General features: G+C 35.5%; 2 protein-coding genes across 2 annotated transcripts; one reads left to right on the forward strand and one right to left on the reverse strand.

Annotated features, from left to right (window-relative positions):
* The first annotated feature begins 6,911 nt into the window (after positions 1–6,911).
* LOC138315128 (uncharacterized) lies at positions 6,912–18,138 on the forward strand. Its single transcript, XM_069255893.1, has 2 exons — positions 6,912–7,747; positions 15,966–18,138. Exons 1-2 carry the CDS (start codon positions 7,624–7,626, stop codon positions 16,610–16,612), a joined length of 771 nt encoding a protein of 256 aa, XP_069111994.1. The 5' UTR covers positions 6,912–7,623; the 3' UTR covers positions 16,613–18,138.
* Positions 18,139–19,077: 939 nt separating this feature from the next.
* LOC138316963 (uncharacterized) lies at positions 19,078–20,811 on the reverse strand. Its single transcript, XM_069258596.1, has 2 exons — positions 20,051–20,811; positions 19,078–19,528 (listed from the first exon to the last, which is right to left on the reverse strand). Exons 1-2 carry the CDS (start codon positions 20,712–20,714, stop codon positions 19,101–19,103), a joined length of 1,092 nt encoding a protein of 363 aa, XP_069114697.1. The 5' UTR covers positions 20,715–20,811; the 3' UTR covers positions 19,078–19,100.
* Positions 20,812–24,674: the final 3,863 nt, after the last annotated feature.

Here is a 24,674-nt window from a genome sequence, read left to right on the forward strand (position 1 = left end):
AGCAAATATAACGAAAACCATATAAAAAAAATCCATGATCAATTTGGTCCAGGCATCTATAGGCTTCATTGGGGAACAAGTGTCCATCAAAAATGAATGTATCCTCTAGAATGTCATAATCCAAGAGTCACCAAAACTTTATATGATAGTGTTACATAGTCTACTTATACACAAACTTCTGGGGAAGATCTGGTCGTTTTCCTGTTAAAAATGCGAGCATGTCCTTTCCGTTGATGGAAACATACGCTTCGGGGGCTGATGTCGGCACAGATTTAACTGCTTCCAAACATGGTTCCGGAGACGTCACAGATACAGATGAGACATGTGCAAGTTTATGTTGAACATCAGCATTCTGTATTACTGGGGCAATAGTGGCGGGCTGCTGAACCAAAGATTTAGCATCAAATTTCTCACAAACTGGTACACTCACAGTATTACATGAATAATGTTTATCTTGATGTTGTATTTGCGACTCACCAGTAGATTCTCGCAGTTTGGATGAGCGGTCAGTTAACACAGGTTTCTGTTCTCGGGAAGACTTTTTTCGTTGTTTCCACTCCCTCCTTCGTTTTCTGTCATACCGGAGTTGGGATGGTGATTTGTGCTTCCTGGTTATTTTAACCGGAGGTGTTCGCACATTGTCACTCGCCTTGGAAATGTTGACATTGGGTTCACGACATGGCGTGCTTACTTTTGTCCATTTTAATGTTAGGGAAACACTGTCCGTGTTCTCACTCAAAACAAAAGAACAGTCTAAACCAGCGAGTTCCACATCGTACGTTTTCAAAATGTTCAACACTTTATCAGGAATCATGATGGTGAGTTCAATATCAAAACAGTCAAGTAACTTTCATGGTGGTAATGATACACATAACAGGAACAGAAAAGTCAATCACTAGACAAAACGTGGTCCACATCTGCCTGACATCCGACACGCGTTGACGAAAAAAAATCCACACAACCGGCAAAATGCCGGGGTAACAACAACACGAAAAGTATCTAAACTTCACATTATGTCCGATTTAGATTCTCCACCATGTACTGGCTTGGCGATGCGAGAGGATGGTTATGAATAAAATCCAAACAATGTGCTTCTTCCAACTTCACATTTATTCTCCCGGAAACCGGAAGTGTACAACTAAACATAGAAAACAAGATACGGAGACGGAATACAATAATACACAAAACAGCAAATTCCGGATATTCTATTGATGGTACAATAATATATATACCATGTATATAACACTAGAAATTCATTGTGACATCAGACACAAATATTAAAATGACGTCAGGAAAAATGACGTGACGTCAGGATTACAAGGACGGCGGGACAAAATGGCGGCTTCTGCTGTATTTTCGAAATATATTTTGACGTGAAATATTCTTTGTTATGTAGGTATTTGTAGTTATGTGATAAAAGTATCTTAAATTTGTGTCCATTTTATGTGATTTTATTAAACTCGTCTCGAAGTTTCAATTTTTGCTCGCCAAGGCTCGCAAAATAGGAACTTTTTTGACTCGTTTCATAAAATCTCATATGAAATGAACACTCATGTAAGATCCTATATGTATGTTTAAGTGAAAACTTATCTATAGAGGTCACAATTATTAATAACGCTGTAACAATGTGAAATGAAATTGTCGACCACAACTTGGCTTCATAGTCTTATGTATGTACTGAGTTCATTGCACTGCAATATAATGTTTTTGGCAATAATACCAAAATTCTTTTCAGAGCTCTTACTAGTCTAAGAACCTATATATTATATTTACACTTGCTAGGCTTGGTCACTATACGCTAATACTAGCCGATTTTGTTTACCATAACTGCATCGTAACATTGAACTTTGAACTTGCGTAAGGAAATGTTCTGTGCAACGTAAAAGGACTATTTTTTTTAAAAAAAGAAACACATGGCTTTGTTTACATTGACGTGTATATTGTTGTTTTTCATAGAATTTTGGAAAAATGTAAACAATATATACATGTTTTATATTTATATATGATTCAAACAATTTTTAAATTAATAATTGTATAAAGAAACGGAAAAATATCCCGACCGGGGCGACGTGCTTTCATTTTTGTTAAAAATGATGGGTGTCAAATGTAAACATTACCTCTGTGCCTATGTTCGTCCTACGATCGAGCCTTTGGGGTGGACGGGTGTGAGACCCTCTGATAGAGGTCAGTTATAAACATATCCTCTTGTCTTTGTTCTTTGAGTATTTAATCATGTGTATTATAAAACATGCACCGCTAATAATCCACGTGTTGACAGTTCGGCGTCACCACAAATACATTGTATCCATCGAACACAAGTGAATTTGTTTCATCTATCGAAGCGGATCTAAGCGTAGATTATATAATCACATGGCTCCCAATGATGTAATATCGTCAAGTCAGACGACATCTCAAACACATTGAGCTACTTGAAAATCGGTGTTTTGACAACTTCGGCAAACTAAAGTGTGTTAGCGTGCGTCAGCTTCGCCTCGCTGCACAATAACGGTCACCGAGTTCACACATGTGGCCGTGTACAAATTATTTATGATATTACGCTATATATTAACTTTTAGCAAAATTGAATATATATTTAAAGTTCTGATCTGATTAAATAAAATTATCTCTGAAATTTACTTTGTTTGTCATGTTTATTTTACACTAAAATATGGAACTTTTTTGTCGTCGCGGATGAATAATTCTACCTTACGTGAAGCGTCATCATTCGCTGTTCAATTGAGTAAGCTACTCCCACTTTTGACTGACTTTTATTAAATAATTACGTCACTTTCAAATGACGATTTTATTGCATAAAATATAAATAAAAAGTCGTGTGAGTGTAGATATAGGGATTGGATTTCGTTTTTATGTTAACCATGCTTGTATGGAGCGATTCCTCTAAGAATATATTCAATATGGGGCGCTAACGCGCCCCATAGAATATATTCTTAGAGGAATTGCTCCATACAAGCATGGTTAACTTAAAAACGAAATCCAATCCCTATATAAGAATCAATATTTTCAAAGCGTCAATAACTATTGTTGCTGAATACAATTTTAAAAGTTTTCAAAAATCACGGCACATGTAACTTATATGTCATTTTCATATAGAATGTTCTGATTGGATTTAACTTGGTCAAATGATATTGAATAAGTTAGATAGTTCATCGGAATTGGAAGGTGGGGAAATAACCGCATGGAAAAAAATCTTTTAAGAAGTAAAGTATTATCGATTTTAATAATTTTTGCATCTTAAGACAGCAGAAAGAGTAATAATTCTGGCTCATTTCCTCGTGTTTTGATCCGTTTTCATCGTTCATTACTTCTACAATAGATTAAAATATTGCTTTATTTCAACTTTGTGTATTTAAGTTTGTTTCACTGTACATATTTTATATTTAAATTATCGCAAAAATGGCAGATATTATACTTTAAAAGTGGCCACGAGTGTGATTTTCTTAATTTTATTTTAGATTTTTTAGTACTAAAATGACTGTCCGAAAGTATTGGTAGCTATTAGAATCGGTCGCTTTGCCTGCCATGTTGTTGGGATTTCACATGGTTATAAATAATCTGTTCACTTTGATTGGTTGGCCGAATCTATTTACGTGTGTTGATTGGTTACGTGTTGTTGAAGATGTAAAGTGTGTAAGGGGTACCAGTGGGGAAATTATTGTAAACAATTATCATTAGATAAACCCAGAGAAGTCCGAATGTTTTTTCTGGTTGTCGGACATTATTCTCAAAAATCACACAAGGCGGCGCTACATGTATTGAATATAGTCTCGTTCAACCAGACTCCTGTTGGCTTTGTATGCTACGCTAGCAGAGAATGCGTAGTATCAAGCGTCTGGTTGAACGAGGCTTATACTGAATAGGGTAAGTCTAGAGAGGTTTCAAATGTTCGGTGATATAAATGTTCATCTAAACGTATATAGCCTAACCATTAGCTAGCTAGCTGATATGACCTACTTGTAGTGAAACAAAATGTTAGGCTTTACTAAGGAGATATTTGTGAAACTGTATGCGCTAAACAAAAGTGCAGTTTTAACCGAAATATTACGCTTGTATTTCATCAAATTGTTCAAGTATATCCGTACTTCGTACAGGGTATATTAGACGGAAAACTTGTTAGCATTAGGAAAAGTTCCACCACACCTTCTTTAACAACCGTATTAAAATATTCAAAACGTTCATTTTCATCACGCAGGTCGTATTATGTTTCCTGACGTCGCCCTAAATAACAGGCGTCAGTTGACTATTACTGCGCCAGACGGTAAAACAGAGACATGTAATTTAACTGTAAATACATCTATATAGATTTGAATTTGTTTGGTGTTGGAAACTTTTAATTTTTGTTTCGGAAAAGTAGCCTAGTGGCCCTTTCATGAATATCATCAAGTTGATTATCTTTTACATTGAATGTGAAAACATTTAAATCATCATTCTTCAAAAGTGAATTGTCATAAGAACTATGCCAGCTAACTGTGAACAGAACAATTCGTCAAGCTTTCCTATCTTTGCTTCCTGATAAATAATGCTGTATGGTAGCCTTCTTAGCTTTTTGGGAAGCTAATACTTGTAGGCATTTGTTTTCATGTTGAAATACATTGTACCAAGAACCTCCAACCCAAAAAGCAGAAAACAAATGATGTTGCAATTATATGGAGGTTATACCTCTATTTTTCTTAATTTGACTGGACTACAAGGGTCGTATACCTCTTTGCGATTGCTTTATTCTGATGTGTGGTTTGGGGTGTCATGTTCTTTTTAGTGTTTTGGTATTTTTGAGCGTTAGACTGACGTAAGGCGACCTGTATTGGAACACCACGAAATCGTACACTGTAACCTCGCGTGATAATTAAGGGACTGGTTAAGTAGGGAAATCTTATTTACTATAGCTTGCTTTCTATATCAAGCATTAATACATAAATAAATAATACTCCAGAGGTTACTATCACTGTCGCTATATCCACCCTGGACTATGTCACAGGCCTACAGATACTTTATTTGGAGTTTTCCAGGGGGCGACTCCCGTCTTCAAAGCCATACACTGTAGCTTTATTCGATTATTTTAATGTACATCGAATGACCAAACTATCTGTCTCATTTGTTGCTGCACACAGAGCAGTTCTGCTAGGACACAGTCCAGGGGTGGATATACCGACAGTGATAGTAACCCATTATCGTGGGGTATCGATAATGGTATCAATCTCGGAGGTTTTTAATGTATATGAAGACGTAAATATGCAGTTTTCCTTTAGTAGGACCACTTTAATCTTGCAAATGTAAATGCATTTATAACAGGCTCGGTGGTCAACATGAAGGGACAACTCTGATTCGCGAACCAGACAGAGATACTGCCCTCCAAGCACATAAAATGCACCAAAGAAGGCGGAGATTTCCCTGCTTCCTTATGAAACAGTGAGCAAAACCTTCGGATAACTATACTATGGATGGTTGTATTGAAAGACTGTTATGATATGTCTTGGCCATCTTGATTTTATGTTTTGCAGTTTGTAATACCATGAGTGTTAAACGTAACCGGCTTCGTAAGTCGCTGTTGATGGCTTGCCATAGCGAGGATATATTGGAATGATTGTGAGTGATTCGGAGAAGGACAATATATTTCTGTAGTGTCTGAGGTGGAGGAAACCATAGTTTCCATATATGTTATCCCTGTAATGAGTTGATATACTGTTTGATAGCGTTGGACCAATGTGGTACATTCATGACTCTATGGACTACCAACCTCACCCACGTGAAGGCTATCAAGGAAATATCGCAAAGGCCACAGCTTATTCATTACTGTTCCGGAAAACAGCGATAGATAATAACACAAAAAAAAAACTACTGCTATCTTAAAAAAGTTAATTTATCAAAATGTAATGGTTTAATTCCATTTACTTTTAAACCCTTTAACTTCACGTGAAATTTTTAAGAATTCAGGTTCTTCTAAACACATGCTCGAGAGCAACCCACTGGAAACACCAAGGACGGCTTCGGCAATCATTCTATAGTATTACTGTTCTCTACTTAAAATGGTAAGACTTCCCAACTTAATGTTCGGGTCAAGGGATAATTAATATTATTCTGACACAGTTATTCGAATGCAATTTCGCCCTTAGAACCGTTACTAGTCATATTAATATTACTTTGGCAAGTTTTTCATGACATTTACATGCGTCCAGCCTACACCATGGATTTCAATAAGACGGACGATGTGGTCGGTGGACAAGATTTATGTAAAATAATTGATATGCTTTGGCACTGTTTCTATCGATATCCATGTAACAGTTTCACCACAAATTAAATGGTACATACTATGATTATACATGGATTCTGGGCTTAGATATATTACGTTGAAATGGTTTACAGAATTGTTTATAAGATTTAAATAAGTAAGTCTTAATTATGTAAGACTCCAAAAAAAAATCAACTGCATGTTCACGGTTCCGTATAATTAGTAGCGTTTGTTCGTGGCAGGTTTTAGTCCCAGGCTAGTAATAGGCTTACTATGTAATCTCCGCCTTTATATCAGCAGTTTGATACTTATATTAATCCTCCTATAGTTTAGATACTGCTGCACGTTTAGTTGAATTAAATAGGCAAGTGGCGGTAAACATTGCTAGTTTAATTAAATTCTGTAAGCAGAAGTCTGGCTAACTATAGGTATATATGGAGCAGATTTTAAACTTAAAAGAGATTTATATTCCAGGTAAACCAATGTGGGTCGTCTATATACTGGTAAACTGACACATGAACCGATAACAAACCTGTATGTACTTATGTGATATATAATAAGCGCTGGATAAGAAGGTAAAACTTACGTTTAACGGCAGTGAATACTTTTCATTGAAACTCATTCACCCAGAACGCAGATATATGTGTATACATATCTAAGACTGTTGGATTGTCCTATACATATCGTTAATATGGGTATGTGTCACGGTACAAACTAATCTATACACGGATTTTCACAAGCTGACAACGACAGTGCCAGACGATATTTGGTCATATGTTTATAGAAAAATAATATTGTTTGCAGTCTTAATGTTCGAGCAAATACAGACTCATTTACTTCCGAGATGAAATAAGAAATTTGTATTTATTATTTTTCGCATGGAATTTATTTCAAGGAGAACCCAGGCTACTCTGTCAAGGATAAATAGAATGTATGTAATTAGTGAAGTGGTTTTGTGAGGACGTGGAGCAAGTGCGAGGTCAAATATAGGGCTTTATGACGTCCTCATATTGAACTTGTAGGCATATCAATGTTGGAAGTAGTCATGATGGCATCAACTTGGGGGTAACGCCAGCCCCTGGGTGTCGGACCGACAAAAACGACCCGACGGGTGACGATTTTAGGGTTTTATCTTGGAACTCCCTCCCCACAGGTTTTGTTTTTATATCGGTCAGCCTGAAGAAAGAAATGAAAAAAGTAACCAGGACAAAGCATTAACGAACGTCTAAATAAGAAATAAATTGGTACCTGGCACTCGAAGTCTGATGACGAGATGATTAGGAAATGAAAAGATGACCCGACGTATGTGTTTGGTGGACAGATGAATCCGAAATATATAACCAGGATCTTTGATGTTGTGTCTGAACGAAGCCATGTAAATGGGTAAAAGTGTATGGAGTCTTCCTGTCGAGTCGAAGGATACGTTTCTCACGATGGAATTTATGTTTAGTGTGGAATATATCATTTCACTATGGACTATGCAGCAGCTCATCTACGTACAAGGTAGGATTCTACAATCGTTTGATACATTGTAGATATCAAGAATATATATTTTTCGTCTTGAAATAACTTCATATATGTGTTTTTATAAAGTTCCAATGTCGTTGTCAAGGTGCGTTTTCAGCACCTTTAATAAAACAGGAACTAACTAATTTTCTAATGCCTTTGATACCCGTTATCTTGTATCGGAAAGACGTAACCTTACCACATAAAAAGTTAAACTTGTTACTGGATAATTACCATAATTGGAAACCGTGTATTTAGCTTTAAGTTTACCTGAATACACTCGGTACTTCGGAGACAATGACGAAACAGTTTAATGTCCTAGTTCCGTTTAACAACATTGATTTTTGTGTTATGTGTGTGTTTAGTGTGTATGTGCCCATGTCTACATAGTTTTCTTAACATTTTAATATGCGACGAGTGACGTTGTTTAAATACCCCTAGTTTTAATGATCTATCCGATGGTAACCCTGGACGTGTAGTATACACAGTACATATCGACAGAATAATTTGTCCTTTTCAATTTGTCTTCTAATTTATATCTAATTTATAAAGAGTCACATTATACGAACCTGAGAGAATGAAGGTTTGAATTCAGGCGACAACCCGTTTATTAAATGAGCGAAATACGTTGCATACTATGTGTATGGATGTCATAAGAAGATAAGCGATTGCTTTGGAACAAACATTTCATGGTATTAAAATGTATAATCCGGATAAAACAGCATATCACACGCGTTCATTGTTTGTATCATATACATATACCCGTATTACATCACCTGTATATAATATACCTGTATACTTATGTATCAACTGTATATAATATACCTGTATACTTATGTATCGCCTATATATAATATACCTGCATACTTATGTATCACCTGTATGTAATATACCTGTATTTTATGTATCACCTGTATATAACATACCTGTATAGTTATGTATCATATGTATGTATTAAAACCCAGCTAGTAAAGTTTTCTTTGTTGTATATGACCATTATATTACATAATGGACACCTAGGAGTCCATTATGTAACTCACTGTCCATTATTATAGGGCCACTGTTCATTATTCTCCAAAATAATGGACAGTCTATTTTGAACAAAGGAAAAAAAACGCTGCTGTATGGAAAACTAAACATGTTTATTTGACTATCCAAAATTTTACATTTAAGTTCATTCCTCCATCGAAATTATTACTTCCCCTTCCTAGCTGTTACTGTTCTGAAAATAAAAATAAAAACATAATTAGATTCTTGCATTATTATTTGTTACATCTTTTTAAAACTTGTAATTGACGAGGAATAGGAACTCTAGATTCTTGACTGAGGTGGGATAATATGCAGTCTTTTAGATCAGATATCTCACAACCCTTATAACATATAATCTGATGATTATGGTTAAACATAATATACTTAAGAGCGAAACCTGTCTAATCTGACACCTGCTTTCCCTATCCTATCTGTAACTGTTCCGTATTCAACAATAGCAACAATAGTATACAACAGTATCTGACTTTCCTACACCCTGAATAATGTGACCAAACACCCACGTGGTGTCGGATTAGACAGGTTTCATTGTATTCCAGTGCAATGCTATCATAGCAATCAGATGTGGTTTTTTTATCATATCTATAACATGCGTATGGTAGATTTTTTTTAGGAAAAACAGTTATGTTTAAATTGTAGCGAAAACTCACCTTGCTTGTATGTATTTGATGTAAAGTTAGACAATGCACCTGTCCTTGTGCGAATAAATAGGTCACTTCAAACAGGCAAACAATCTGAATCACAGCTGCGTACATCCCTACATGTAAATGATGGCCGAGTAAGGAAAATATCACTATCCGACATGTTCAAAAACACTGTTGTACCTCCAAAGGTGTAAAACTAAATGACTGTGCATGCATCTCAACATTGTTAGTCCATTATTTGTCACAGGTGAGTGAACACCTGTGCAATTCCTGAAATGGGATGTCCCATTTCTCAAATAGGGTACGCAAGGTAGTGAGTAGTGGTATGATGGGTTTTAAGTAGGATAAATTCCTCAAACTGTCCATTATTAGAGAGAATGGATTGTACCTCGCCCTGCGGGCTCGGTACTATCCATTCTCTCTAATAATGGACAGGTTTTCGGAAATTATCCATTACATATACCTGTATACTTATTATCATAAAATGTATGTATATAATATACTTGTATTCTTATGTATCACCTGTTTAGCATATGCCTGTATTCTTATGTATCACCTGTATATAATATACCTGTATACTAATGTATCACCTGTATATAATATACCTGTATACTTATGTATCACCGGTATACAATATACCTGTATACTTATGTATCACCTGTATATAATATACCTGTATACTTATGTATCACCTGTATGTAATATACATGTATACTAATGTATCACCTGTATATAATATACCTGTATACTTATGTATCACCGGTATACAATATACCTGTATACTTATGTATCACATGTATATAATATACCTGTATACTATTGTATCATATACCTGTATACTTATGTATCACCTGTATACACTATACCTGTATACTAATGTATCACCTGTATACAATATACCTGTATACTAATGTATCACCTGTATACACTATACCTGTATACTAATGTATTACCTGTATATAATATACCTGTATACTTATGTATCACCTGTATTACCTGTATACTAATGTATCACCTGTATACACTATACCTGTATACTAATGTATCACCTGTGTACACTATACCTGTATACTAATGTATCACCTGTATATAATATACCTGTATACTATTGTATCATATACCTGTATACTTATGTATCACCTGTATACACTATACCTGTATACTAATGTATCACCTGTATACACTATACCTGTATACTAATGTATCACCTGTATACAATATACCTGTATACTTATGTATCACCTGTACACATTACACCTGTATACTTATGTATCACCTGTATACAATATACCTGTATACATAATGCATCACTTGTATATAACATACTTACAGTATATCAAAATAGTTGATAGTTTGTGTATCATTGGTTAATTTTCGTATATTTCCAAAAGCATTTTAAAGACTTTTATGGCTTCCATAGGCTAAATGAGTCTAAATAGATTTTCCTATTTTGTTGCTAATTATGTCCTGCCACAATTTATGATGGATTACGAAATCTTTAACACACATGAACTCACAATTACCTTCAAGTCCTAAAGGTATATAGGTAACGTTATATAAGTCTACTTAGAAAGACGACGATTCTTCTAAAATATACATGCTATTGAAATTAAGAAGGTACAAAATCAAAATCAGAGATTGATACCAATTAACATTTAGGCACAAAACGTTTTTTTACACAGCCACTGCGCAAGGGATCATATAATATAAGAAACCCATTACCATATGATTCACATACAAAGAAATTCATCGCGACCGACCATGTTATTAGGTAAACATTCCGGTGTTTGGTAGCGTAAATGTCCTTTGTTACTCGCCCTGGTTTTTCTTGGAGAGAATCGATATTCGTTTTAGATATATAAAGTGGTCTGCCGAAAAGTCCTTGAACTTTTGATGTTTGCTCTGGGAGTTGTTAAAACTCCAGAATCGTTACTTCGTATTTAGTTACATGATGACCTTATATGAAGCAGTAATGTAGAAAAGTATTGAGATAATTACTTATGTACCACTTTATCAGGATTTAATAATGAAATAGTGGTACAGTATATAGATACTTGCGGGGTTTCTCGTTTCAGATAGTTTAATATTTTAGAAGAAAATATACCAAAATTAATATTTTTTTAAAGTATTTCCAGACCTTTTATTATTTCAATATTTCTATACTGCAGAATGACATTGGTTGATTTCAGCTGTAAAATTAAAACGTCCGATATAGACTTGTATTTCATTAGGGATTAAAGTCATACGATAAAGTCAAGATAGTAATCGAGTGTAAAAAAGCAATCTTCACAATAAACTACAGCAGATCACTACTATCAACAATGTAAGTGTGTTTGTTTGTTTTATATATGTGGTACATTTTCCTTTGTTATGATATCATACTGTACACGTAAGTAGTTTAGCATTAAAGTTACTAAATAGGATTAATAAAAGTCCGTGAATATCGATTTCATTGCGGCGTGACATAGCTAAGTAGGGTAAAACTAGATCCGGTGTAACGTTGAAAATGGACCTCCGTTGAAAATTGACCTCGGGTCAGTTTTCAACGTTGAAAACGGACCCCGAATGCCGTTGAAAATTGAACATGCCGTTGAAAATTGACAGTGTCTAGGGTCAATTCTCAACGGCAGGTCTAATGAAAAATGACCGTTGAAAAATGACCTTGGCAAACTGTCAACGGATGGTCTTTTGAAAAGTTTGTACTCTGTGGTGTTCACTTCCGAGTACCAGTGGATAGTGTTACAAAACTATAATTATGTGATATTATTAATTTGTTTCTTAATGATTTTTTTATGATAATATTTTCGACGATTTTACGTTCGTCAGGTATTCAGTAATTGTTAATATATATTTATTCTCTGCAATACAAGAATACATGTATTATATATCTGCGTATGGATCAGTTATGTTGTGTTCTGCGCATGGTTGTGTTGTGTTGTGTTGTTTTGTTTTGTGGTTGTGTGTTTTTGTGTTGTGTGTTGTTTGTTGTGTGTTGTTGTGTGATGTTGTGTTCTTATGTTGTGTGTTGTTGTTTGTTGTGTTGTGTTGTTATGTGTGGTTGTGTAATGTTATTGTGTTGTGTGTCATTTGTGTGTTGTTCTGTTGTGTGTTGTTGTATGCTGTGTGGCTGTGTTTTGTGTTGTGTTGTGTGTTGTATTGTTGTTCCGTGTTTGTGTAATGTGTTGTTGTGTGATGTTTTTGTGATGTGTTGTTGCGTTATGTTGTTTGATGTTGTGTTGTTGTCGGGTGTTGTGTTGTTGTTGTTAGGTGGTGTTGTATTGTTGTTGTGTTGTAGTGTGGTTGTGTTTTGTGTTGTGTGATGTGTTGTTGTGTGATGTTTTGTTGCGTGATTTTGTGTTGTGTTATGTTGTGTGATGTTGTGTTATACTGTGTTGTGTGATGTTGTCGTGTATTGTGTTGTTGTGTATTATTGTGTTGTGTTGTTTTGGGTTGTGTTGTATTGTAGTTGCGTGGTTGTGTGTTGTGGTTGTGTTGTGTGCTGTGTTATGTGTTGTTGTGTGCTGTTTTGTTGTTATGTTGTGTTGTGAGGCGTGTTGTGTTGTTGTGTGTTGTTGTTAGGTGGTGTTGTGTTGTTGTTGCGTGTTTGTGTGATGTGTTATGTTGTGTGATGTGCTGTTGTGTTATGTTGTGTTGTGTGATGTTGTGTTGTAGTGTGTTGTTGTGTTGTGTAGTGTTGTTGAGTGTTGTTGTTGGATGTTGTTGTATTGTTGTTGCGTGGTTGTGTGTTGTGGTGTGGTTGTGTTGCGTTGTGTGATGTTTTGTTGTGATGGTGTGTCGTGTTGTTGTGCTATGTTGCCTTGTTGTGTTGTGTGGTTGTGTTGTGTGGTTGTGTGTTGTGTGATGTTTTGTATATTGTGATGCGTTGTTGTGTTGTGTGATGTTGTGTTATTTTTGTGTGTTGTGTGATGTGTTGTTGTGCGGTGTTGTGTTGTGTAGTGTTGTTGGTGTGTTAATGTGCTGTGTGGTGCTTTGGGGTTTCATGGTGTTGTGGTGTCGTGTTGTGTTGTTGTTTAAAAACGAGTTCATATGGGTTCACTTTTCAACGGGGTCTTTTTTCAACAGGTCGGTGTAAATGCGCTTAAAGTTCAGTTTTCAACGGTTTTCGGGGTCATTTTTCAACGTTGAAAAATGAACCAAGGTCAATTTTAAACGGGGGTTAATTTTCAACGTTACACCAGCTTTAATATCGTTTACGAACAGTTGGACAGAACGGTGAGACGTAGGGGATATATGACACAAGATTTTTGTTTTTATAGTCCAGGTTATCCGACAAAATTACAACTTCGAAATGAGCACACATTTAAAATATGCTCCGTTATACCATGGCATTTGAAGATTCATTACTGTAAGTTGTTTTTGAGAATCACAAAAAAATTACACTGTTTTTCTAAAGACCCTAGACAGTAGATTAGTTTTAAAGTACATAGACTTTATATGTACAGAGGCTTGTCGCGTTATATGGCTATTTTCCATACACACTTTTGCACCTGTCATTAAATTAAAAGCGGTTATCCTCTATTTCCCTGACATCTCCTCACTTCTGGCCTCGATTTGAGTGCTCATTCCTGTGAGGAAGACTCTGGGTTCTGTCTCCTGGCCAAGACACGTGGTAGTTTGTAGAATAGTTTCTGCTTTACATTCAGTATAAAGAAAGTGGGACGACTCACTGGCTTGCCCGTAACGTTATCATTACAATGTGACCAGATGTGGTGTGATGTACGTTATTCTTGACAGCATGCTACTAGTGCGATATCAGAATAGAATGGGCAAGAGATTCCACAGTTTGGACATAACACAAACAAGCTATAAACAGCCTCTCAAAACAAACCAGCATCACATGCAACATATAGAGTGATCAACGGAACAAACCACGCCAAAGTTTCAGTATACGTGTGCATTATCTAAAGCCAACGTAAATAACAACGCATTTAGGCAACTCTGACCCTTGACCTGAGTAGTAAGTGAAAAATAAATAAAAATATTTCAGCAGCTTATATTCAGTAATAAATGTGAAAGACTTATATAGAATAATCATTCATAGATCGACTTTAAATGCATTATATAGTACATCAATCTTTATCATACAATCAGATGACAAACGACACTGCACACAAACGTCCTGTCACTAGATCGTCCTATTTAAATTATTGAAGTTTGTATGTTTTTGTTCCGTTGTATATATATATATATAAATTACCTGGCTTGTGCTGATTGCTTTGGTAATTTGACAGGTAACTTTGTCAGTATTGCTGTATTAAATGTGTATTTCTGTTGATCCTGATTGGGTTGGTAATTTGACAGATTGATCTGCCGACACCCCATTACCTCAATGATCATTCACACTGATATACAACATATAATAGGTCGACGTGTGTGAATGGTTTTATTTCAAAATTTAAGTTTTCCACTCGCCCCGAGCCCTTTGACCTTTTACAAATATTGACACAGCGCTCTAACTCCAGCTTACAACCTTTCATTTGATCAATTTAGTCCACATATAAAGATCTATACAAAAGTGTTACTATTGTTCTGATTTACGCCCAGCATATCCAATTGCACTTTAACGTGTCAACACATATATTTAACTAACAGGATATACCTGCCTCCTGTTTACTACATTAACCAATTTGAAAAGTTATCATCGATCAATTTATTATGGTGACTAGCCATGATTTCTGCATTGTTGCATGATCGAATTATCGGGGCGACAAAGCGACAAAAAAGTTTCCCACCAACGCGACAATGCGACAAAAGTAACGCGACAAAAGTAACCCGTCAACGTGAAAATGCGACAAAAGTAACTCGCCAATGCGACAATACGACAAAAGTAACCCACCAATGTAACAATGCGACAAAAGCAACCCACTAATGCGACAATGTAAGATAGCAGAAAATTAAAAAACAATAACAATTATTTCTTATATGTACATTTCGCAAGGTTTGTCATAACAATACTCTTAATCGTAATGAGATATTTATCATTTATTTGACGCAATACACATGGTTGGAACAGTCTTAAAACTTATTGAATAATATAATAGCCTATCTAGATTTCGCGGGAAACTGTGTTTATTTCCGGAGCGCAAAAAGTTCTACAATGCAGTCGTCTTTATCAAGTGTCTCTGCGATATTTCAAACATTTGCATGCATTTATGTATTTTTGAATGAGGGAAGACAAATTGTATGGTTGTCGGTCAGTTGGTTGTTTGAGCTTAACATACCTTTTGTTAACAGAAGAACTGTCTCTCTGTCATGTGTTGTGTGTGTGGTTGTCTGTCTGTATGTATCAGAATACAAAAAAACGGAAGGCAAATCGCAACATCGGGTAATACATTGTGTACTATATAAATGACAGTAACAGTATCAGAATATTTTATATAAGATTATTGCAGGGCCAGAAATGTTCAATCTATTTCAAATGAAATCCGCTTTTAAGTATCCGAAAAATAGTATTGCGAATACTTGAATTATCCAGAAGTAATTTATACTTTTGTCTGTTGTAGGGAGTAACACGACGTCGTCATCCGGCTCCTCGAGCGCGAGTTACGATGCCTCCATCAAACTGATCGCCACAATATGTATAGTGTTAGCCGCCATTATCATCTCTGTGGTGGTGGCCAAGATCGCCGACATGTGCTATGACCGACATGTCCTCCGGGACGATGCTAGTGACATCAGTGATCACACAAAAGGTCTTATACGAGCACGACTTGCCATCATTCAGATGAAGAAAAAAGATAAACCTAAAAAGGGGACAATGGGCATGATCCGGATCTGGTCGGCCAAGGCAAAAGGAACCAGCCAAACGCCGGCGGCCAATACCAACGCCAATAAGGAGCGTAGCGTGGTGATCAACGTCGGGGAAGCTCCAACGCCAAACAAAACCCTTGACAAAGCCTCCCCGAGGTCGGAAAAGAAAGAATCTACAGTGCAAAACAGTACAGTTTCTGCTGCTGCTAAAAAACAGGGAGCCTCGAAAAAATCTGCCAAAAATCTTGCACCACCAAAGACACCATCAAAGAGTCATAAAAATGACAAAGGTGGAGGTGCCAAAAAACAAACCGCTTCCAACGACAAGCGCGTGACATTTAAGGAGGAGAAAAACGTTATGGAAATCCAAAGTGTTTCAACATTAGGAGCTCAGTGCTGATGATAGTTTTTATTTAAATAGCTGGATATTTTAATAAAACGTTCCTTTACCTGAAAGTGCATAATTTGACTGAACTGGTTTGCCAACCAGCTTGTTGGTTTCTTAGCACGACATAGTATGTATAACATAGCTTTTAAATGAACAATGCGTTTGATTCAGTGGATTATAACCAAATACAATCAGTATTATTGTGTGGGATCTACCGATGAGCGAGTGTACAATCAAAAATAGGAAACACAATTAGCATCACCCCTAATTCTACAGGAATTGTCGAGATCCGGTCAAGACGTCAAAATAAAGCCAGTATCAAACTCGTGCGAAAAAGAAACATTGCCGAAATGGATTATCACTCAAATGTGTTTGCCCAGAAATCTTATCGAATATAACATATTTATATTATTTGTAGGGTTCTACATTCCGTCACTCATATCTTCTTATATAATAACCGTAATTTAAATTACTGTAATCGGTCTATTTTGTAATTAGTTCACCACATACTTGTCAGTAATTGCTAGTCCCAAAAGTATCGATGACACGTTCATAAAGATTACCGTCGATAAAGGTTATACTAGGCCTATTAGTACGTCATCTTATCATTTCATTTTAAATTAATGATTGGAAGAAGAAAATTCCTTTCTTCCATAAGAGTGTGAAACAGGGTTTCGATACTGCTATTACCAGTGTACTGTCTGGGTTTTTTTTTTCAAAATAAAATTGTAATTAGTAAGTACTCTGATAAACTAGCCATATTAAATTTACTGCTGTGTCGTGGAATATATAAAGAATAGATACAAGATAATTAATTCCACTAGAGAAGACATTCCAGGAATACACTCACGATTAAAATGTGTGTGAAATTTGTTTTTTTTTATACTCATGTTTTCGTAAATAATGACCATGTTGTAATTACTACACCAGGGACATTTCAATAGTTGTCAATTCCAAAAAAGTATCGATAAAATGCTCACTAAGAGCATCTACCGCGGACTCCATTTCAAGTGAGTGCTTTCATTATAAACTAGTATCAGTCGGGGAGATGAACTTATGCGAAAATATCTTGATCGCGAAATTCACAGAAGTCATTTGTTCCAGAAAAACATTTGCTTGACAGTATTCATTGCTCTCTTCACCTGTTGGGGACATGATAAGGGGACATAAGAATAAACGGATTTTTTTAAACATAATCTCTCATCAAAACATCTACTTACGGGTAGTTTTCGGCAACCACCTGGTTGTCCTCAGTCCTAGCTGTGGTCAGCTGCCCTGACTGTGGTCAGCATGGCTAAATGTGGTTATTTAGGGGCTCTTCATAATATATATTTAAGAAAATTTACGTATTTCATTTCTTCATTTCTTATATTTTTCAAAAGTGAAATATTGAATACGTGACGAAAAAGCGAGTGAATGTTTTTAATATAGATATTTTGTATGTAAACATTACGTGTATTGTCTCACTTTTTAAACGATGACCAATTGTAAACTGAAAAGATGGATTGGTTTGGAATTAAATCACGTGCTGTTTTGATTGTTATCGTTTTATTATTGTTTTTAGAGCAGATCTGCACCCAACAGCGTGCCCCTTGTCCTTTACTTTTATTCTTGTTTATATTGTGGGGTTCAGAATTGCTTTAATAGTTATCATTTAATCATAGGATGAAGAATCAGTTTAGCAAAGTGAGCGAGAGGAACCAGCGGTCTGCTGTGTAGTCGTCTGTTTGTTATATGTTTATGAATTCTGGGGAAATGTTACAAAAGACATGCTTCTGTAAACTAGCTTGGGGTGTGGAATTTGATTAACTTTAAGTGTTAACCATCCTCTGTATCACCTCTTAGATGTATCATAACCATTATCGTTATCAAACCTCTGACCGTTTTACTTTTACTAGCTACCATGTTTCTTGTTTTCTAATGGCAGGAGGATTGGGATTATCTTTGGCCACTTGCAGCTCATATCGATGGTATATAAACCAAGGATACCTAAGCACAAGAGACTACTCGGCAAAGGTTTATAAAGCCGTACAATGTATTACATGAACTGGTTGTTGTACAGAACATTTCTTTGTCTTCGTGGTTGCTGGGGGACCATGAATATACAACAACAAAATGAGTTTTATACATTGTTTGATCAACCCATGAAATTTTAGACAATAGACTCTAAAACGAAAAGTCTCCAAATAAGATCAACAAACTAGATACTACTATTAAACAAGAAATGTTCAGAAAAATTTCTAGATTATCGAACGGCGATAAAAATGATAAACAATAATGCAGTTATTTGTGAATGTATTACTTTGTATATTAGTATGAATTTATCACGGGAATATCTAACCCGATTGTGACATCAATAGTTCCAGACTACGAAAAACCAACACACGGACATGTTTAGTATACAGTAACGATATAGACTTCTTATGACCAACAATATATAAAACACATTTGAGTAAGAATCACAAATTTATCAGGTGTTCATACCTAAACATAATTTTGTTTAATCAAGTTTCCAGCCTGAAAACGTTGATAATGCTAAATCGTTACGACTTAATATCGTGGCGTTTCCGAAGATGGGACCCATACGGACGAACACGTGATCTCCCTGGTTCAGGTCCACGACCACAGTAGCCGAACTTTGATGGATATCTTTGGACAGCTCCGAATCTGTCCATGATGACCCTTTAATAGACCCATTTACCAGCAAGAGCGTCCGGAACAGCTCCTGGCCATAACAGTAGATAGACCAGGAAATGACGTATGTTCCGGACTCTGGGGTGACGTAGATACCGAGTCTGGGTTTGTATCCGTCCCCGTGGTCCAGATCCACCTGGTCATACATCACCACGTCATCATCAACAACCCACGTGTCCTTGGTCAGGAACACGTGGAACGCTACCGTCTGCTGTAGAGACGTCGGGATGGAAGCTGCAAAACAAACACTTGTAGAGCATACCTATCTAAATGTTAGAAACATTGAATTCAAACCAAAACGAATCTTTGTTAATAATATGCTAGAATCCAGGTATAGATCCCAGTTTTCTTATTTCGTTTGATGAGATATTGAAGAGGATAGCGAATGACACGCTTTATATTTGTTTTAAAGACTTATGCGAATGTGTCAAGGTTACAAAGAAACACGATGAACTAAAAATATCAAAAGGAGAATATTGTAAAAATTAAATCGGAGTAGAAAAAAGTATAAGACGTAGAACTTCCTGGTATTCTATTTAACAATGACAAGTGCTAGATATTACATAGATTTATTGTCAAAATTTATTTCAAAGTTGAGAAGGATGCTTTCAACTTGAATTTTTTGCTTCTGTCTGTCGCAATTAATAATGTATTATCGAAAACGAGTGGAAAAGGATAAAGAGATTTGTGACAGCAAATAACAAGAGTAAAATGCGAAAACGTATTTTGATCAAGTTTGTGAGTATATCAACTTGCCTTTTTGTTGGTTAACTGATACTTTTGATATCGACGAGTCTTCTGACTGACCCATATGGCGTATTTTATCTTCAGATTCTTCCACAAGAGTGCTGTTGTCGCTTTCAAATTGTTGTTGAGATATATCTAATATTGTGTTTTCATTCCGATATGCAGGGTTAAATCGAGACCTAAAACTAGTTTCCTTGCTATAGTTAGAACCACTGTTATGTTCTTTGTTATCCGGCATGGAAAGATGTGATATATCGTGGTAATCTTGTGTTAAGTCAGATCTCACACTTGTCTCGAGGTTCGCCACTATTTTCACTAATTTCTCCACCATTTCGTCCTTTTGTGTCATACCCTGTCTTAGTGATGTCGTTTCCTGTTTTAATTCCTTTATTTCTATCGTCTGACTAGCTACCTTTAACTCCAGTTCACCAATGCGTCCGTTCCTTTCAGCGAGAAGGATTTCCATGTCGTTAATTTTCTGTTGTACAAAGCTGACGAGGTGCTGCCATTCTGGAAGCGTGTCACTGTAGTCTATAGGCGTATTATGATGATTAGAGTCTGGATATTTTTCTACAGGAGATGCATCACGAACCACATTGTTGATGTCCCATTGTCCAAGAGCGCAGGAAATCAAAATTACAATTAGAACGACACATAGCTGATTGGCAGCCATCTTATCGTCACCACTACTGACACCTAAATGGCTTATCTATATAGACTACTCTTTGGTAGGTAGGTATCAGACAGGTTCGCGGAGAGTGACGTTTTCACACGAGTTATATACTTTACAATACTTTATAAGATATTATGCTGTGATTTATTGTAAACCAACTTACTTTTCGTTAATTTCGCGATCTAAATAAAGTCGCGAAAATGTGAATTGATATCTCCCACAATTCTTCAACAACTGAATTAAAATGTTTTAAATCAATCTTTAATCCGCGAAAATTAATCTTCGCAAAAATGTATTGAAACGGAAATCACGAAATTTAGTGCACGCGAAAGGAAGTCGGTTTACAGTATAGGATGGCTAACCGACCTGAAATAATCAAAATATTAACCCAACGATTGATAACGATATTTTGTGATTAGCAATGAAATTTAAAAGTCATTCTATTTAAATATTCCTTGCCTAGGTTATAAAAATTATATTGTTTGCTTTTGTAAAAAAATAAAACTATATTTTCTTGGTTTAAACAAATGGTGGATATGCCATTTGTGTTTTATAGGTCAGCATTAGACGCTATAGTTTTATTTTCCGTTCGGGTTATTAACAAAGATTTTAATAATACTTTATTTATATTACAATGTATATAATTCTTTTTTATTTTTTCAATTAAATATTGAACACCATACGTTTTGATGAAATAAGCTGTAAAGTCCAGTCAAATCGACAAGCAAACATGTATGTTACCTTATAAACATGATTTACAACACAGAATTTATGCACTGAACATTCGTGTTTCTTATGTCTTGCGTCTGTTTAGGTGGAAATATACCTACAGAAATTACTCTATAATTACTTTGTAGACCGCGATTTGGCACCATGGCTGTAAAACGTCACTCTCCGCGAAACTGGCTGATATGTACAATGCGTTATAAATGAAAATATAATGTTTTTCGGCAGAACTGTCAAAAATCACAAGTACTTTTTGGTAGTAAATAACATTTCAAAAGCATTTCTTATTCTTGAGAATGAAAAATACGGCGCATTTAACTTTAACTCAAAACCAGTAAATATTCAAACTTGGCAATCGGGACTTACAGCTTGCAAAAATTACAAGATAAAAAAAAACAAAAAACGCAAAGATAAAACAAAAGACAAAATTAATACAGATTACATTTTAAGTTACCTACATCATATATCATTATTTAAGAAGCATCAGATAACGCTTGGAGATATTAATGAAACTATTAATGAGTCAAAGAGTTGTATGACGAACACAGCTCTGTAATCCCAAGTTAACACTACCGTCCACGTTCGGTAAAGTAATAGTTTGTTAGATCATTAGAGTGACCTCCCTTCATCTATCTCACCCCAGACTATAATATTTTACTTAATAGTATCCACTAGTTGTTTCCCTGCCTCTTTACCATTTCATCCAATTATTCTACCTGGTGGATGATAAATAGTGTTTTAGTTTGTATGTTATCTAAAACATCCATCCGCGATCTATCAGGAAATGTATCCTTTCAAATATTCGAAGGTTGCAAAAAGTAAAAACTTTCAATATTTCTTCCATAATAAGAAAGAAAGAAAATCAGAATGATATCACATCTTAATAAAATTCAAGTGGGGTAAAAATAACGAAATTGACGAAATTTCTTGCAGGTGCTTTCATCCTTCCCTTGGTTATTAAGGAAATGTTTTATTTAAAAGAACATCATTATGTATGCAAGAGATTCCTCAATTTTTGATATTTTTATTTAACCATTTAAACGCCCACTACCTTTCCGAAACGGCTTTTTATTTTCAAATGTAAATGTAAAACGACTGATAATTTTTTAGAGCCGCAAAAGTTATTAGCTTACCGTTAATACTACACTTATCATCACCATTTGAACAATTTAATTGAGATAAATTGAATATTTTAATTCATAACGCGGATCATCTTATGTTTAAATTCCCGCCGTCGTCCTTATTACTGTATGTTAAAGGACTATCACTGCACCAGACGACAAAACAAAGGAACGAATTTTCATGTTATCATATATTACACAGAAATTTTCCATTTGTTTAGTAATATTTAATTTTCCAATTTTTGTTTCGGAAAGGTAATAGGCATTTATCGCTATTTAAGGCACACAATCACAATACATTTGTAAGTGTTTATGTACATTATTCAATATTAAAGTTACAATGTATAATTATGATTTATAACACACGGATTTAATGATAGATTGAAGCGGTGTAAGTATTTACCGTATTATCATATTTACCTGTTTAAAGTGAACACCTTCACCTGTTGGTCGGATGGTTGTTAACAAAGACAAACACAAGTGGTGATGCCTATTAGGTTACTTTGTCGCCAACACCAACCAATTCAGTCGTGTTAATATGAACAACTTAATGTCCAGGCAGTTTGATTTCGCGAATTTTCAGTCAAATAGCTCCAGGTCCTATTACACTAGTAAAATATGCTAAGTCACTGGGTATCAGGCGCATTAGGTGATAAAGGTGTTTTTTTTTAGTAATTCTCATTCTGCTGAATTGTTACAATGTAAAGTATTCCAATTAGTGGGACAGTAGGAGAAATAATGAGAACTGTTGAATTTTGTAAAAGTATATGTAGGAGAAACAATGAGAACTGTTGAATATTGTTAAAGTGTATATAGGAGAAACAATGAGAACTGTTGAATCATGTTATCGTATAAATAGGAGAACTGTTGAATACTGTTAAAGTATATATAGGAGAAACAATGAGAACTGTTGAATACTGTTAAAGTATATATAGGAGAAACAATGAGAACTGTTGAATACTGTTAAAGTATATATAGGAGAAACAATGAGAACTGTTGAATATTGTTAAAGTGTATATAGGAGAAACAATGAAATTTTTGAATCATGTTATAGTATATATAGGAGAAACAATGAGAACTGTTGAATATTGTTAAAGTGTATATAGGAGAAACAATGAAATTGTTGAATCATGTTATAGTATATATAGGAGAAACAATGAGAACTGTTGAATACTGTAAAAGTACATATAGGAGCAATAATGAGAACTGTTGAATACTGTTAGGGTATATATAGGAGAAACAATGAGAACTGTTGAATACTGTTAGATACTTTCTCTTGATACACATTTTTCACGTAAGTAAGCTCGAACGCGAATATTTATGTAAAATTTTACAGGAATTTAGTACTGTTCTCAGTACGACCACTTGTTAGCGACCTTATGTCTTCGCGAACACGTCGAAAATAACGAAGACTCAAAGTATTGTATACACGAAAATAACGGGGTTTACAAGACGATGGATAGTTCACGTATACTTCAGGATAAAACAATAGATGACGTCACAGCCATGTATGAAGTTAGTCTAAATCTCCATCTCATAGTCCTGTAGGGTATCTCTGATGACTGTAGGTGGTAGCGTCTCCTTCCGACATCTTCTCCATCATCCGTGGTAATCCATCACTCAATATGTGATACATAGGTTTATTGGCGGACGCTGGGTGAAGGCGTGCTGCTCCTAAATGATTGGTGTTTACATATTTTTGTAATCTTTGTATCGATGTCTATTCGTTATGGTTTTTTTTCTACCATACCTCAAAGAATAATACCATCCTTTCTACAAGACATTCCTTCACCTTGCTGTCCTTTCTACAAGACATTCCTTCACCTTGCTGTCCTTTCTACAAGACATCCCTTCACCTTGCTGTCCTTTCTACAAGACATCCCTTCACCTTGCTGTCCTTTCTACAAGACATCCCTTCACCTTGCTGTCCTTTCTACAAGACATCCCTTCACCTTGCTGTCCTTTCTACAAGACATCCCTTCACCTTGCTGTCCTTTCTACAAGACATCCCTTCACCCTGCTGTCCTTTCTACAAAACATCCCTTCACCTTGCTGTCCTTTCTACAAGACATCCCTTCTACAATCCTTCTGTCCTTTCTACAAGACATCCCTT

Source organism: Argopecten irradians, chromosome 2, assembly GCF_041381155.1.
Source record: "Argopecten irradians isolate NY chromosome 2, Ai_NY, whole genome shotgun sequence".
Taxonomy (NCBI): Eukaryota; Metazoa; Mollusca; class Bivalvia; order Pectinida; family Pectinidae; genus Argopecten; species Argopecten irradians.

Excerpts from the sequence above, each read along its gene's own strand:
- LOC138315128 (XM_069255893.1), top strand. The coding sequence starts at position 7,624 with ATGGGTAAAAGTGTATGGAGTCTTCCTGTCGAGTCGAAGGATACGTTT. Across the intron at positions 7,748-15,965 it reads GCAGCTCATCTACGTACAAG|GGAGTAACACGACGTCGTCA; the intron begins GTAGGATTCTAC and ends TGTCTGTTGTAG.
- LOC138316963 (XM_069258596.1), bottom strand. The coding sequence starts at position 20,714 with ATGGCTGCCAATCAGCTATGTGTCGTTCTAATTGTAATTTTGATTTCC. Across the intron at positions 19,529-20,050 it reads ATCAGTTAACCAACAAAAAG|CTTCCATCCCGACGTCTCTA; the intron begins GCAAGTTGATAT and ends TTTGTTTTGCAG.